The sequence below is a fragment of the Pristis pectinata genome, chromosome 1, assembly GCF_009764475.1.
Source record: "Pristis pectinata isolate sPriPec2 chromosome 1, sPriPec2.1.pri, whole genome shotgun sequence".
NCBI lineage: Eukaryota > Metazoa > Chordata > Chondrichthyes > Rhinopristiformes > Pristidae > Pristis > Pristis pectinata.
Genome location: NC_067405.1, coordinates 38,941,279 through 38,959,339, shown reverse-complemented (window position 1 = coordinate 38,959,339; position 18,061 = coordinate 38,941,279). Strand labels below are relative to the sequence as shown.

General features: G+C 36.5%; 1 protein-coding gene across 7 annotated transcripts in view; it reads left to right on the top strand.

Annotated features, from left to right (window-relative positions):
• The window catches only part of pkp4 (plakophilin 4), a 135,494-nt gene that overhangs the window by 69,879 nt on the left and 47,554 nt on the right, over window positions 1-18,061 (top strand). For 3 of the 7 annotated variants that reach the window (XM_052019418.1, XM_052019410.1, XM_052019446.1), the window contains 6 exons: window positions 6,169-6,294; window positions 6,448-6,644; window positions 8,666-9,236; window positions 12,808-12,999; window positions 15,337-15,557; window positions 16,352-16,480. In XM_052019418.1, the coding sequence (XP_051875378.1) occupies window positions 6,169-6,294; window positions 6,448-6,644; window positions 8,666-9,236; window positions 12,808-12,999; window positions 15,337-15,557; window positions 16,352-16,480 (1,436 nt within the window). Of the gene's footprint in view, window positions 1-1,445; window positions 1,518-6,168; window positions 6,301-6,447; window positions 6,645-8,665; window positions 9,237-12,807; window positions 13,000-15,336; window positions 15,558-16,351; window positions 16,481-18,061 lie in introns of all 7 variants that reach the window. The other 4 variants (XM_052019400.1, XM_052019391.1, XM_052019427.1 and 1 more) reach the window with 2 other exon arrangements.

Genomic DNA, 18,061 nt, shown 5'->3' with positions numbered 1-18,061 from the left:
GTCCTTTGCACTAGATGATTGGAAGGTGCTGAATAATTGTCAAATAAAATAAAACTTAATTGATGGTATGACCCAGAGTTTAACGTACCATGGAAATGGGATTTGTTCTGTGGCAGGACATCCCTGTTCAAAGTGGATGGTTTGTCTTGTGAAAGTTGGGACACGTTCTCATGGAAGGTTAACTAGTATTAGTGGAAGGTTCAGACTAGCTTGGCATGAATGTGAGTGACAAGCTGAAATGAGGAACTTGTTATGCACCAAACTGAAGAGCAACTTATGTTAAAAATAACATCCCAACCACAATAGAATCAATGAAATACTTCTGAAATTTTGTTACATTTGTAAATTCAGAAATGCGGTGCTTGTTGTGCACAGCCAGATCCTGAAGAACCCAGTGTATTGCTTCATCTTTTTCAGTTGTTAATCACCGAATAGATATTCGGTCACGACAGATGGAGTAACTTGCTCACTCACAAAGATGGGGTCTTTTACGTCCACCTGAGAGAGCTTCTATTTAATCTCGCATTTGAAAAGGATACTTCTAACAAAGTAGCATTCCCTTCATACTGTACAGTACTAAAACATCAATAGAGACTTTAGACCTCAGATTTCTGGGCTAGGTCTTGAACTCTCAACCTTATGGTTCCAGTGGGAATATTACCCTTTGTTCCACAGCTGAGAGTTGTAGTGAGACTTGATGAACCACAAATGGTCTTTCTGACAAATATTATGGGACAGTAGTGCATCAGTTTTTCACTGTGTGTTTATAGGAAACATAAGATTTCCTATCAGATTGGTCACTAATCTATTTTCACACAGTCCCTCAGATTCTTTTCTACAACTATTTTACCATTTTTAAAAAAAGTCAAAAGAGCAAATCTGATGCAAGAGCTGCAAAGTAGTGGTGGCATAAAACTTCAATTATCTTAATCGTAGACTGTAAGAGTGTAGAAGACAGAGCGGAGAAAATTCCTAATGTGTGTATGAGACAACTTTCTTGATGTGTGTGCTTGTAGCCAAATAAGGAGAAAATACTGGACTTAATTCTGGAGAATATGGTGAGATGTAGCGAATGTTTCAGTGTATTTGCAGAAGACTGATAATATGCAATTCAGAGTAATAACTGAAAAAGAGACAAGGCACATTCAAGCATAAAAGTACTTAAGTAGAACAGTTCAAAAGGAATCTAGGTGCATTGAAATTTGTTTGGTGGTTAAAACTAATTGAACAGTGGAAAGCCTTCAGAACAACCTTTGGGTACAGAAAATAACATAAGAAGGAAAAGTATTAAAATACATTTTTGGCTTCCTTTTAGGTTGTCATTAATCTTATAAATACAGAGTAAAAGATTAGTCAAAGGAAGAATGTAGAGACCCAAGCAGATAAGACCCTGTGCAAGAGGGTATGGCTGATGTATTAAGTAAATACTTTGCATTTCTCTTCAGTAAAGAGAATGTCGCTACTGTAAAAGAACTGGGCTGCAGCAACTTTGAAGAGGAGATAACCTGATAAATAAGGTGGTTATAAGGTTGATATTTTTCAAGCTAAATGTATTACCTGGTCTTGATGGGGTGTATTTTAGGTTACTGTGGGAAAGAAGTAAATTTCAGATCCTCTGACTACAGTATTCAGTTCTTCCTTAGATATGGTGATGGTGCTAGAAGGATTTTGAAAGTTAGACCCTGTTAATATATTTTAAAACGTGGAAAGGAAAATACATAATATCTCACGACTAGTCAACGAATGTCAGTTGTGGAGTTTATGGTTTTGAGTGAATAATTTAGAACAAAATTAATTGGTGGTGTACTCCCATGGACTCCAGGTTAATATTCAACACACATACAAGCTTGAAATGCAATGCTAAGTAATAGTTTATGATTTTATTAAAAATAAAAACTCAAATTACCTATGTTGATATTCAAACTAAAGATGCGCTAGCTTATTGTAGCACTGACTCGTGTTGACAAGAAGGTACATGTGTGATTCGCAGTCTGTAATTCATTAAGTAATCTGGACCATGATAACACTTAATCCGTTGAAATTACTTTCACTGTCTCTGGGTTGGGAAGGGAAAGTCAATAAGAATTCCCACTCTTGATTACTTTCTCGTGATCCTTGTTGTAAATTGCCTTTATGGATGAACAGCTAGCCTAAATATTTCAAAGTTCAAATTCTCTAGTGTTTTGCTTTTCTTCTGCCTAAATAGACTGCTGACAATCAGATGGCTACCTGGACAAGATACCCAAGGCTTTATGTATTCATGGACTATGCACATTGAGAGTCCATGCTTGAGGATGGAAGAAAATTGAAAATGTATCGTTGTAAATTTGAAAACTTGGGTTTCATCCATTGTAAATGAATCTGCAAATGGGGTCAAATTTTTACACATTTTTTCTGCTGAGTTTGTCCTCTCGTATGAAATTTCTTGGATTCAGACTGATAGGGAAACGTGAAACATTTCACCTTCCTGCTTTTAAAACTGGAGGCTATCTGGAACAAGAGTTTGTGGAACAAAGCAAGTTAGAACAAAAATAGACCATTTAGCCTCTCAGGTTGTCCCCTCATTTGTAAGGTAATGGCTGATATGTGAATAAACTCCCTGCTTCTATTGCCATTGGCATTAGTGTGTTTGAAACTTGTAGCACATGTATATTCATATTTTTACTTTTGAAAAACCTAGCTCTAATTTTTAGACTAGACTCCTCAATCAGGAGAAATAATTGTAGTTCTGTAATATCATGAAGACATATACTAAGTTCCAGGGAATGCAATCCCTTGTTTGTGTCATCTCTCCAAGTGATTTAATGCTCGACTCTAGTTGTCATTATTATACCAAATCTATGCTGTACTCCCTCCAAAGTGAATTTATTTGCTCCCAATACACTATACAGTCTAAGCACCTTCTTGTATTCTTATCCTCTGGTTAAAAAGGTCAGGATTCTGTTAGTGTTTTTAGTCATAGAGTTGTACATCACAGAAATGGACCCTTCAACCCACCATGTCTGTGCTAACTGTTTTGCCCATCTTCACTAACCACATTTGCTGGCATAAGGTCCATAGCCTTCTATGCCTTGCCAATTCAAGTGCCTTTCAAAATGCCTCTTAAATGTAGTGATTGTATCTGTTTCCACCACTTCCTCTGGCTGTACATTCCAGATATCAACTACTTTTTTTTAAAAGAAAACTTACCCCTCACAACTCCTTCCTCTCACCTTAAACTGGGTCCTCTTGGTTTTTAATACACCAACATGGGAAAAAGATTCTGACTATCTATGCCAACTATGCCTCTCATAATTTAAGGTCACCCCTCAGCCTCTTTCACTGCAGGGGAAACAAGTCCAGCCTATCCAATCTCTCCCCAAAACTCAAGCCCTCCAATCCAGTGGATTTTTTTTTATGGATTCATGACATTTTATTCATCTTTGATACTTAACCTACATTTATTTGCATCTCTGCTGCTTCTAGTGTGTACTTTGTCCTTCTGACACTGAAAGTGAATGGCCTCAGACTGTGACAATTAATATACAGTATAATTAGTATACAATGTGACAATCAGTATACAAATTCTATTTTTCCAAGTCAGTACTTAATCTATTAATATCTTTGTAATTATTACAATGCTTTTTGTCTTGCTCTCTACTATGTAATTCTGACCATCAGCCTTCCATCCCCACTTTCCCTTGACACTTGTATTGTAACCAGCTTTTTTTGCCCATACCATTTCATTTTTAATTCAAGCATAAAAATTAAAAAGTCCCTGTAAACCTTTAGAGGATGACTTGCTTCCACTCCAATTTCATGGCTTCTGAAGTGGCTAATGAGGTCAATGTGGGAACCACAGACTCTTCCGTACTTAGGCTAGGAGGTGGCAGTGGCTAATGAGGGGGGTGGGTGGGTGGTGTGGCTGATGGGTAGTTTGATAAGTAGTGCATTCCTTCTGCTACTTACATTGGACTTCTGTGTGGTCCTGATGTATGGCCTCATGAATGTTCCCTTGCACAGTCATGGGTTTGAGGTTCCCTTGCACTTCTTCACAGAAGCTTTGAGGACATCTTTCAGTAATTTTGTCTTTCCACTGGTTAATCTCCTCCCATGACAGAACTGTTTCAGAACTCTGGTATCTGCTGCCCAGTAGACCTTGAGTTTTATGCTAGATTTGAGATCCTGATCTTCAAATACTCTCTCCCTCAATCGATTGAAGGCAGTGTTGAATTTCAGGACAGGCACCAAATAACTGCTGGACTGACCACCACCTAACCCACGATTATCTTCATCAACCTGGCCCCAAACCATCAACATAAGTAGAAACGTTGCTGCACGAAAATAAGTGTAGAAGTTCTCAAGAAACTAATTGTCACTTCACTATTAACTAGCCAATTTCCCTTCGGTACTTGATATCATTAAATATTTGCATTCCTCTGGTATTTCTCCCCTCAGAAATTTACAATAATTATTTCGCTCATCTAAATCAGAAGTCAGCCATAGGGCAACCATCTTCAAATTGCAGAAATTTGCTCGAAGGACTAGGGAAGATGATAGTGATGATAGATGATAAACCAGAGATTAATTTTAAACTGAAATGATACTGGAGAAGTGAGCAATACACAAAGCAGTCACATAAATGGTCTGCATGGCAATCATACTACAGAAATAAAATTTACGTGTAGGTCATCTTGTCTATGCCAGCAAAAAAGGCTATTCTGCCAAATCTACCTTCCCAGCACTTGAACTTGTACTTGTAGGTCTGGGCATTTCAGATGCTCATCTAAGCCAACTCACTGCAGAATATCCAATCTCAGTTCAGCATTTGAAGCTGCAATATTAATATAGTTGGTCCAATTAAATTTCTGGTCAGTGGTGACCCTCAGGATATGGATGATCGTGGAACTGCTATTAAACTACTACCTCCATTTCCTCATCCTTGTGCTACTTCATAGCAGCATGATATAAAAATATGTCAGTTTCTATTTGCACATAGGCAGCACTCGTCTCCACCTCGCCACCAGTCTTGCCCTGTCCTTTGCACTTTAGACTGCATGTCCAACAACCAACACTGATGAGCAGAAATTTCCTCCAATTAAATTTTAGAACGACTAAAGTCATTGTCTTCAACCCTTGTCACAAACTCTTCTAACCAATACCTCTCCTCAGCATCTCTTGAAGCTGACCAGGTTATTCACAACATTGAGGTCATATTTACCACCAACTTGAGCTTAGTCACTGGGAACACTTTATTGTTGGAGGAGCCACCTTTTTAATTAAATGTGAGTACTATGTCAAAAGTCCAATGCCACCATTTAAAGAAGAGCAGAAAGATCCTTTCAGTGTCTTGCCAACACCACCAGTTCTCATTTATTTTCAGATATTACCTGAGTAAATTGGATGTTGCTATTTGCTAAAACTGACTGCAATAGCATTTTATTTGTTCGTAAGGCAATCGAACACATGGAAGTTGAGTTCATATTTTTTCTAGTGATGAGGGATGTGTTATCTGACATGCATCTTTTGTCTAAGTTTTCAGTGTGAACAATGAGGTAAGAAAACTGTTTTCAAAATGATTTTTTGAATGGGCATGGAATAGAAAACTGGAATTCCTACCTCCGCCTGCAGGAGCCTTAGTGAAATATTTGATTGGGTATTGCACTTCATGTATAGGATGTGTAGGAACCTGGTCCAATATTCATCCTCCATTAGATGGAATAAGCACGCTAATATTTGGAGCAACACACACAAAATGCTGGAGGAACTCAGCAGGTCAGGCAGCATCTATAGATGCTTAGTTCCTCCTGCATTTTGTGTGTGTTGCTCCAGATTCCACCATCTGCAGAATCTCTTGTGTCACTGATATTTGGAATTGCAATTTAAGCAACTGTACTGAGATCGGAATAAAAATTACTGGAGGCTGCTCAGAAAAAAAGCACTAAGAATTTCGAGCATTTTTACATGTGAGGTGATTTGGCCAAGAAGATGGAGTTTTTAATCTTGATGTCTTCGCTGATTTAAAACTTTGTTAGTTTGTGTACTGGGCATAGAAGTTGGCCAGTCAGATCATTAGGATGAAGTCTGATCAAGGAAAATAATACCGTATTAACTACTTTTAGTAAGATGAGTATGCTTCTACAAAGATTTTATTTTTTAAAGAGCTCTAAATCACATCTTTTCTTGCAGAAGAATCAACAGGAGGAATTAATCGATGCAGGGTTTCAGAAAGCACGCATCCCCAATCCTTTAATATTGAAACAGGCCGTGAACAATTGCCAATTCTCGGAACTGAACAAACATCTCTTCATGAAAGTGAGGGTCTGTTGTGTATGAATTTTAAATATCAAGAATGTGTTAGCATTTTCAGATTTGTTTTAATCTTTGCTGCAACAAAATACAGTTCTGTGTTTTTCCCCTGTTCATTAATGTAATAACCAAATGTACTTGTCTGCTTTAACTGTGCAGGATCTATCGGAAACTCGCGAAGCTCTACACAAATGAACTCCTATTCTGATAGTGGTTACCAGGATACTGGCAGTTACTACAGCAGCCAGAATTTGATCAAGGCTATCCCAAGAAGTCTACAGGAATCTGTTCACAGTAGCACTAACAGTAATCACCTAACACGAAATTCTAGGCCAGAGGGACAGACAGTAGGCCAGGTACTATAGCTTTAAGCAAAATAATGGCTTGAGTAAAATGATTCTTCAATCTCATCACTCTTGCTGGTGTTTTTAAAAAGTGCAGATGTATTCATTTGAAAAGTTGTTGATTCCAGTTAACTGCAATTTGCTCATCAGGAACTTCTGCTAGAACGCAGTAGCTTGAAGGGAAGTACAGATTTAAATATGTAAGGTAGGTCAATTTTTATGGGTGGAAGTTGAAGACAGGCCATTGTTCTAAATTGGTCCAAAAGCCCCAGACCCCAGACCCTATCAGTTGAGTTTTGCCACCTGAGCTCTGCCTTTTGTTTTCTGCATCCTGGTAAGTTTTGCTTTGCTAGGAATAATCTTATTGGGTACAAAAGTCACCAGCACATTCCATGCCAAAGCTGAGTAAACACCTCATCAAGGGAACTCTTCCCAAACTATGCCATCTCTGATCCAGGAAGCATTTTGGAACAGAAATTGACAAGCCATGCCAAGGTCTAACATATCTGAGAGCAACAATAATTTGTAAGCATCCTTCCTTAATTCCAACCAACATAATAGGGGGATTCCAAATAAAGCCCATATATTTTTAGGTTCTATTAATCCATAAACTTTAATTAAATCTAATTTCCAATTAATTGAAAATCAAAAATCTCCAGATATTAGAAATCTGGAATAAAACCAGAAGGTGCTGGAAACACTCAGCAAGTTAACCTTTCTGGTCGAAGATTCTTTTCCAGAACTCTTTCTCAGGATAATGTTTATTTTGTGAAGAGTTACAAAAGTAGTCAGTGAATACTGTGAAATAGACATTCTGTTTACAATAGAGCAGAACTGTCAAAGTTCCAAACACTTATTTTGCAGTAATTTTGAAAGGTGTGCCATTGAGTGAAATTATAACTGAATGTTAACTTATTAGAAGTGCATTTTTATACAAAAGTAGATGTAGAAGTGCTGATATATATATATTTAGTTACTACAGTAATGGACAATTCTTAAGAAGTGCAAGAGCAACGTAGAGAATTTCTACTGACAAGATTATAATCTTAACATTACTATTTGTGTCACTGTGTTTGATAATTTACATTTCATCTATAAAATCTTTGTGCAGACAGACCTGCTGTCAGACTGCACATGAATGATGCTGTAAGTCTGTTTAGGAGGAGCAGCCCTATTTTCCTGTTGTTTTTAACCACTGTCCCATGAAATGATACGTCATGTCCAGTAGGTGTCTCCCTACTGTAATGACAATGAGACCAGGAAATCAGCAAAGCTGGGATTTATCCTGGCGTTTTGTGGCATTGCTCCTCTAAGCTGCACTGTTTTTGTTTCTCAATTATCTGTTTAAACTTAGTGTTGTATTTTTAATTGCAGCGGGTGATCCTGGACTGCATACTTCCCTGACTTTTCTTGCAGTAGTAGCAGTTACTGTGAAACTTCATGTCAAGCATGGAATTATTACAAAGCTTTCATGAGCTACGTAGCTAATACAGTCTCAATTTGCTAATTTAATGGAAAAAAACATGATTTTTCCTCATGATAACTTCCCTGTCTTGATCCATTGTCTTGGAAATTTTAGGGAAAACTGAAAGAAAAATCCCTATCCAGCATTCTAGGTAAAGGGAAGTTTGAGCAAAGTGGTATGCATGATACATGCTGATTTATCTACCAAATTTGCATGAGGACAAATATAATTTATGCCATAATACAATTAGCAAATACATTTCAGCTCCTTTGGACATGCAGTTGAGATGCAAAAGGTTTCAGAACAGTGCCTTTATTAATCCCTGAATTACTGTACTATTCTTTCAGTGTAATGTCTGTCTAATTTAGTATCCTAACTCTATTAAATTTAAATCTTTAATATTTCTAGAATTCTTGTCAAGGAAAAGATGCACAAGGGAAGGATGAGGATTGTAATGAAGTAGCATTTTTTTTGTTTGCAGAAACAGATTAATTCTAATCAGTTGCATTGTGTATACTTTTATCTGTTTTTTCAGAACATTTAATTATTTGATATCTTTTTCAAACAGGGTCCAATGAATGTTGCTGTTACCACAAGTAGGGCAATGAGGAGAGTTAGCTCAGTTCCATCTAGAACACAATCACCATCTTATGGTACAGGAATGTCACCATCAAGGGGGTCTCTTAGAACATCACTAGGGAGTGCGTATGGCTCACCAGCATTAACCGAACCTCGCTCCAATAACTCTACGGTGTATTTGTCCTCAACGTTGCCAGCTCAGAGAGCAGGCTCTCCACGTACTACACAGCGATCAACATCACCAGCTACAATCAGACGAATTGGTTCAGTTACAAGACAGCTCACTAGTTCCAGCAGGGCGACATCTCCATATCAGACTTTGGGCTCTTCATTGAGAATGGGTTCGCCCCTCGCCTTAACAGCTGTACAAACAAGAGTAAGCTCTTCACCCCAAGCTCAAACCGGATCATCATCTCCAGCAAGGTCCACAATGACTGCTGTTCCTCAGCGTATGGTAGCACCACTACAAAGGTCTCATGCCATTGATGGTGATTTTTATTGTCTCCAGTCACCAGAAATCTATGAGAGGATGGTTCCAACACGGCCAGACAGCCTTGCAGGTCTGTTTTTGTGAAAGGAAACACAAATGCAAAACTCATCAATTTCAGGCAAAAGGTTATTTTGATGGTTAAATGATATGTAACATGAAGTATCTCTTCAAGGATGTTTTTTGGTAGAAACTGTCAAATATTTCTGCAAAGGCAAACAATTCCTGCTGTCCCAGGCTCACCAGCTAGAATTTTCACCCACTGTCTCCCTATGGCTATACTGGCAGACGTTTTTGGCTCAAATTGTTCTGAACTCTTAATAATTATATTCTGAAGGGTGACAGGGCCACTAGTGCCACATTAAGGAATCTCTATCCTTGAAATGTCCCCGAAGGTTTTAACAGCCAGCAAAACCTAACCTTCAGCTTTGGCAGCTGTCTAGGCTGTAATGAATTTTTGATCATTTTTAATAGAGATTTTTAATAAACAATTAAAAATGAAGTAACCTTTTTTGTTTCAAAATTTATCTTTAAAAAAAACCTCAAAACTCCTTTAATTAATTAAAAATCTTTCAGGTGAACCAAAATAAATATACGCTTAAGCTGTTGCCCTACAGTCATTATTGAAATCAGTGGGTTTCTGATTCAACATTAGGTCTGACTTGCTGGAGATTTTCCTCCTCATTACCTCCTCCTCCAAGCTGGAGGCATCTCTGCAAGATGGAGTTCCAGCGCTCTGAGCTGTCAGTCAGTAAGTTTGGGACTGTCAGCATTTATCAACAAGATTTGGAAACTAAGTTCACTCTATTTTATGTGAACTTTTCCGTTAAGTTAGCAGCACTCCAATAAACATTCTAAATTGCACCTCAGAAAAAAGCATTACTTCTGTTAATATAATACAATACACAAAAGTAAGTCTTTTAAATGATGCCTATTCCCTTGCCTTTACCTTTTGATTCTCTTGTTCCCAGTCTATAATCTCCCAGAGTTGGATCTGTGGATTTTTTTATAGAGAACATGGTGGAGGAGAAAGGTAATAGAGATAAAAAGAAAAAATGGCTTTTCAAGAGTTTTTAATCTTTTAAACATCTCAAATGCTTTTGGGATAGGGTTGTTGGGGGATGGGGACAAAGCAGCAAATCCTTTGCTCTCCATTTATTAGACTGTGAGTCTTTTTTCACTCTCACTTGGAATGTGCTTGTTCTTTTCAGTTGAGAGTTGTCTGTCCATCTTCAATTTCAACTGTCTTCTTACTGTTTTTATCTTAGTATAATTCTTTTAAAATCTTTTTACAAGTAGCAATTTTAAGAAATACTATGGGACTATCGTAAAGCTTTATTTCAACATGGTTTGTATGGTAACTAGAATGTTGAATTGACACATCATCTGAAAACGTTCCTGAATGTTTTCACGTTTGCATTCATAATCTTGCCTAATCACAGCACAAGCAACAAGTAATTTCTATAGAATGCAATTATTTGTTCTGATTAATCATATTCCATTGGAGTATAACTGTATTTTTAACCCATCCTCTCTTGAAAATATTATAACTTGGTAAATTTGAAAGATTGGATCAAAAGAAAATACAAACTTACTTAAGATTTCAAAACATAAGCCTCCGCAGATAATATCAAAGCAAAAATAAGAGAGATAAGAAGGGGATAATAGATAAAGGAATTTATTTTAAATACAGTTGTACTGAATAATGAAGCAAGGAAGAGAAATGAATTCCAGAGGTGGCATGAGTTATACTCTGAATGAAAGAAACAATTTTTTTTACTGATGAGCATCCAGTCAGGATCTTACAAGGTTTTAAAAATTTTAAAGTATATCATTATCTTATAATTAAATCTGGCACTTGTAACTTGTAAATCTCACTCCTTAATAGCTATTCTCATGGCCCTCAATGCCCTTAGTGTCCAAATGTCTATCAGTTTTGAGAAATAAAAATATGTGTACAGAACCCTCCAGGTTTCTCTTGCACCTCCTTTAAATATTACACCATTTAGTTTGTATTTCCTCACCTAATTCTTCCAACTAGATTCATCACTTGATGAGTTAAATTTGAACTGCAACATGTCCACTTTGCCAGCCTCTATCCACTTTAAACCCACTACAATGTTTCACAATAAAAGAACAGTGATCCTAATACCGACTCCTTATGAACATCGATGTCTATTATCTTGCTGGTAGGAAGTAACCATTCTTCACTTTTGACTCTTTGTACAGAATTAATCATTTTTTAATATGTTCTCCCACTGTCCCTTTTAATCCCATTTAGTTTTGCTCACCAGTTCTGTTGATGTTTATCTGAGGGAGTTTTTAAAAGTAGGTTGTGAACAGAGTTGTACATGTGTGGGAGTCAAGATCTATATATACTTCAAGCACAATACATTAGTCAGTCCACTGATAATCATGGTCAAATTTTCCTTTAACACCCATGGTAGCATTAACTGATTAGTCCTTATTAACTAAAGGCTAATTAATTTTGCTTAATTTACACTGATTAATTTGTTTCTGAATTTCCCACCATCAACATTAACTGAAGGGAAGAAAGGTTACTGAGCTAACCTATCTTCCCTTTAAAGAAGGTTATAACATTGCAAACCTCCTTGGATCAGTCATTGTCAACCTTACTGAATGAAAGCCCCATTTGTTCACACTTGGTAAAATGCACCCCTTCCCCCAAAATACACACACACAAATAAATATTGATGATATCATAGGCTGTTCTTCTAAGAAGTTGAGACTGTCCTGGGGATTCTGCAGACGGCTTGCGGCCCAACACTGGGACAGATTAGTATGCCGAGTATTTTTTGTGAATAGTTAAATAAGTTACCCAATATTATGAAGCCCTCACAGACCCTCTAATCTGAGTCTAACCCTGTTTAGCAAGATTGTAATTCCACATAATATGATAGAGGTTGCCCTTGGTGTGAGGATGGGACTTTGTCTCCACAAGGACTGTACAGTGGTCACTTCTACCAACATTATCATGGAGAAATTCAATTCTACAAGGAGACTGTAGTGGTTGAAGTCAAGTAGGTTTATTTTTTTCTGCTGGTTCACTAAGTACCACCAATCTAAATTGCAGCTACTGTATATCCTTAAGGATACTGCCTTTAGCATAGAAATAGGCCATATAACTCAAATGGTCAAAGCCAACTTGTGTGCTCTACACATCTCTACCGACCTATCTTCATTTAAGTCCTCTATTCATTTTTGTCTTGCGTCTGTCCCCTTAAATTTATCGGTGCTGTTGGCCTCACCTATCCTTTTGGTACTCATTCTACATTCTCCTGAATTCCACGTTATCAGTGACAGGAGACTAGCTTAAAGAAAAGATTTGGATTCTTCCTGAGATTCCTGATCACTTGTTCCTAAGGGTAAAGTTCACTCTATGAAATAGATCAGTTTGCGCTGATGCACCCTATTAGTTTATTTTTTACTAATTATAAGAAACAGCTATTAATGTGTAATTTATATTTTACATAATTTTTGTCACATAATTTATATTTTACATAATTTCTTTTTATGACACAAGAATGCTGATCAATGTAAGAACTAGACCACGTTTAATCATCTGTTGTATACCAAATGAAATCTATTTGACTCAGTCAGCCATGGATTCTGTTGATTTTCAGGATTACGTAGTTCATATGCCAGTCAGCATAGTCAATTGGGAAATGAACTGCATTCTGCCATGTCGCCTGATTTACATATTACTCCCATCTATGAAGGAAGAACACTTCAAAGCCCAGTTTTTTGCAGCCCCAGTCATGCAGGTGTGGAGCTTCATCACGGCACTCAAACTGCAGTATTCCGTGCAGGCTCAGGTAAATATTTTTTTTCCTCTTGAGATCAAAATAGAGAGGGTCATTGAAGAAAACAATTTTAATCTAAGTTAGGAGCAAGCTGTATGAATATGTGTTTACTAGGAAGTGGTAGCAAAATACAGAACAATGGGGCAGGCTTGCAAAGGCCAGGTGGCCTACTCCTGCATCTATTTTCTTATGTTCTTATGTTCTATTTCTTTTTTGATGTATTAAAGTAACTACTGGTAGTTAAAATTAGCAAATTAGTGCTCAAATTATATATTTAGCGGAGGCTATTAAAATGCAACCTCTGTTACTCAAGTATTAAGTTTTTTTTCCAGTTTGAACTCCTTGTAAGGAAGAATAATTTAACTTTAAGTGATAAGTATTGCTGTGCCCCTTGTTGAACTAATTAGTTGTTTACATTTACATTACATTCACCATCTTTCTCGGGGCTGCACAAGAGGAGTGTAATCCTTAACATGGATTGTAAAATGATCCTTAATTTTCATGAGAAATTGATATCAAACACATTGATTTAAATTTGCAAAGCTCAACACTTGGTTAAGTTTAAGAAGTTGCTTTATAATGAGCATTCACAGAATGAACAATCTTAAGAACAAATGATACCAGCATGCAACAGGAAAACTCAGTCTTCGAGTGAGCCAGCAATCCCAAAAAAACAAGCAGGGTTCCAACCTAAATACCATTGATGCTACCCAAGTTTTGGTGCTCAGGAATACATAGATACTGAATACTAGAGAGAGTACAAGACTGGTGCATTAGCCTACAACAACAGCTGGATTAAAAGCATCCAAGGGGCCTGGCTAAATTTAAGCCTAATTTCCACATGTGAAACCTCATTCAGTTTTTCTCTTTTAATCCATTTGGCAGGAGATACAATCGTATAGTGGTTATGTTACTGAATTACTAATCCAGAATATATATATATGTAACATATTTTCTTTATTTTGGAATTTAAAAATGTGTATGTGTTGTAGTAGTGAACCTCTAGAAGTTGGTTTGTTTACCAGGCACAACTAGTTTACTAGTGACGTTTGGGATAAGAAGTCTGCCCTTAACTATTCAGGTTTATGTGTGCAGTCCAGTCCCTGGCTGAAGACAAAGAAACTGCAGATTTTGGAATCTGGAACAAAAACAGAAGGGTGGAAGAACTCAGCAGGTCAAGCAGCATCTGTGGAAGCAAAGGTATATGTCAATGTTTCGGGTCGTGACCTGATGCAGGGTCTCAACCCCAAACATCAATATACACCATTTGTCTCCAGAGATATTGCTTGATCTCCTGAGATCTTCCAGTGTTGTGATTTTTGTTCCAGTCCCTGTCAAACTGGCTCTGAAGAGGCAAGCAATCTATTGTAATGTACAAATGTCTATTACCATCTTCTCAGGATATCTGTGGATGGGCCATTGCCAGCAAACTCCATATTCCAAGAGTGATTTTTAAAGTCACATTTTTGATCTGACAAGTTTAAGTAAATGGAAGTGCTGAACATTCTTAAATAAGTTGACTTCAAGTGAAATCAGTAAACATTTTGCAGTTGTAAAAGTTTCTGTTTTGAAAAAATTAGCTAGCAATACTGCTTTTAACTAAAGTAATGTATACATTTTTTATTTTAACATGAACTGTAGAATATTGTTCAGGAAAAATTACAGGTAATCTATACTTAGGCACTTGTCTGGAATTGTATTCGGGGAATAATTGTTATTCCCAAGTATAGAATCCTACATTGAATTCATGTATTGGACAGCAGCACTTATCTAATAACAAAGGCAAATAATTGAGAGAGTAAACAGTTAAGACTTCCTACGTTTTAAATAGGCATTTCACTAATAGTGTTCAGACCAGTATGAAATTAAACAAGGGATTTAAAAGAGATAAACTGAAGGTATTTTCATTAATGAGGTTTACTCCATCATTGTAATTCAACAGCAGGAATAGTTGGATTCAATCTGCAGTTGAGTTTAAAGAGCTTGGATAATGTCAAGCAATTTTGTGTGTGCCTCACATATATTAATGAATTTCACTTCTGAAATATAAATATCTTTTGAAATCTGTGGCACATATAAGTAATTGGCATTTAAAACTTCTGTTTTCAGCTTTCTATATATAAAAATAGTTTATGAAATGTAACTTGTTACCATATCTTAAATTAACACATTCCTTATATAATGCCCATACTTTTAATATGGTTCTGGGCATTCTAATCATTTCATTCAGACACTAAGCTAATATTCCTGCTTTGTAGAAGATGAGTTTAGAATTTTTGTTGACTTAGAAGCAAGTGTTCAGTGTTAAAAAAGTTTCGATTGTCTAATGTGTTTTTTTCCTATTTATAGCCATTGGAAACCTGCAACGATCAGCCAGTCAGCGTAGCACAATGACTTACCAAAGAAGTAACTTTGCTCTAAATTCACTGGGTAATTACGGTGATCCATACAGAGCAGTTCAGTACCGGCCATCTGAATCTAATTATTCTCGACTTCATTATAACATTCCAGCTGATGAAACTACAACAAGATCCCCATCAATTGACAGCATACAGAAGGATCCAAGGCAGGTGTAACTGGGGTTGAATTGTTGAATTATATGTGGGACATTGTATAACTTACCAGCTGCAGCTATATTTTTGTTGGATTTGTTGACCTATAATAAACAGTAGTCACTGAATTAGAAGATTTGGCAAATCCAGCCTTGCAAGCATTCTCCTGAACCTGATACAAGCTTGAGTCATTGCACATATCATAAGATAATTACAAATGAGAAAGCTACTTTGGTGTACCTATCTATTCAGAGCAAGAGGCAGCGCTAATATTTTCCAATATACTAGAAAAGGGGGTAAAGGCTGGGATCACAAAGGAGCAATGTTTTGCAGGAATCTCCAGAGTAACCTTTAAAGTTTAGTAAACTGATAGGAAAAAGATATTTACAAACTATACTTGCTATTTAAAAAAAACACCAAATATTAGGCCAAAAATAAATTTTTTCAAATCTCTGAACTTAGAATACCATGAATTTTTATGCATGGACCAAAAAATCCCAATCAAAATTGCAGGAGAGAAGCTTGAATGTTCATAAACATAATTTCTGCATGTAGGTACTATTTGCCTTGAAGAAGATCATTGTTAAAAGCTGCAGATTCAGTTATCCTCTAATCAAGAAACAAAATGCTATTTAAAAAAAAATTCTAATAGAGCAATGAAGCATGGGAAGGCTAGGAAGAACTTTGTAGAACCAAGTGATTAGATTTAAATTTATGTGTTCGAAATTAATTTGTCTAACTTGTAAAAAAAAAAATGCTTAAGGAAGAAATTTACTCATGTTTATGTCTTCATTTCTTTTTAAATCAGGGAGTTTGCTTGGCGTGACCCAGAGTTACCAGAAGTGATTCATATGCTCCAACACCAGTTTCCTTCAGTTCAAGCTAATGCAGCAGCCTATTTACAGCACCTCTGTTTTGGAGATAACAAAGTGAAAACAGAGGTATTATTCAAGTATAAAGCATTTCTGTTTTATTTCTCGGGAAGGGTATAAAAGAACATAGTATAAAAGACAAAGTGAGATTTAAGACATTACATAATTTCTGCTGCTCATGCGATGTGCCCCGCGACACAAGGCTAGTCACCTGCAGATGTTTATTTATGTTTTTAAGACCGGAAATTCCTCAATTAATAATAGTTCCTAAATTTAAATTAAAAGACTTATGTAATGCATGCCTCTCCTGACTTGTCTTCACAGTGCTGATTTTCTCAGTCAGAAAACTCCTGCAATGACAATATCTTAACTTAATGAATTTTCTTTATCAATCTATGTCCATTTAGCATACCATAATTATTGCAAGAAGGCAAATGGAGAAAAGACATGGGTACAGGGAAAATAGAACAAAAAAAAGTGACTACATTTCTGTAATCTAACTGTACAGAACTTTCTTTGGTTCATTCTGTTCCTTAATTACCAATCATTACTAGATCAGTTGCACCAACGGTGCCTCTTTCACCACAGCACCAATGTTTCTAGTTTCTCCCGAGAATTTATTCTTGGTCACCTCATCTGAAGACAAGGCACCAAGTTCTCCTTAAACTTGGATGACACCCAGATCTGTCTCTCTTCTAATCTCTCTGCAGCCTATGTGTTGTTAGCCTGTTTGTTGGTCATTCAGTTCTGAAAATCAGTTTCCTTGATATGGCTGGATTACAGAGTTTTGATCTATTCATTGTGGGATTGCTTACCTCTGTGCTATTTCTGCATGTCTTTGATTCACCCGTTTGACATATCATTCTGAGGTGCATGCTGCTGCTGTTTACCAAGTTTTTTAAAACTCTTTGCAAAAGCTTGTCATGTGGCTGGTGTTGACTAAAGGATATCTCAGTTGTATAATGTGGTGGAATAAAATTCTACATGGTTTTGACATGCTAGATGTATTATTAATCTAGCCCTCTTAGGATAGTGGCTATCCTCTAACTTAAGAGCGATTGGCCTATGTTTGAAGATGAGTCATTTTAACAAGGAACATAGTAAGGTACAGAGTTTGTAACTGATGCCAAAAACAGTAGCTTTATTCTTTTCATTGTTGATATCCCTGATTATAAAGCTTCAGGATCCATCATAATTTATTATACTGTCCATCGAAAAAAGTGTATCTAGCACAATGACAGGAATTGACTAACATCCTGTCTGGAGAAAGACCCCTATTCCATCTTGGCAATAAAGTATCAATGTTTGTTTTTCATTCTGTTTCCATTGAAGGTCTTTGAAATTTGTGGTGATGAAAAAAGATTTCTTAACAAAGTTACATAATTGTGTTCATTGTACTCATAGTTAATTTTAATTGGAGAAGACTGCACATGAATGGAAAGTAATGGATATTTGGAGTATGCATGCAGTGTCATTAATGGGAAATTGAAAATTGCATGAAATAATTTTTTTGGCATTTGGACAATTATTATTTTGAAGATCTGTTATTGCATGATGTCCTGGAAGACACAGGAAAGAAACATGACTGAGATTAATTTGACTTATTTTGAATTGGCAGGAAATAACTCTTTGTTTCAAATTATTATAAAA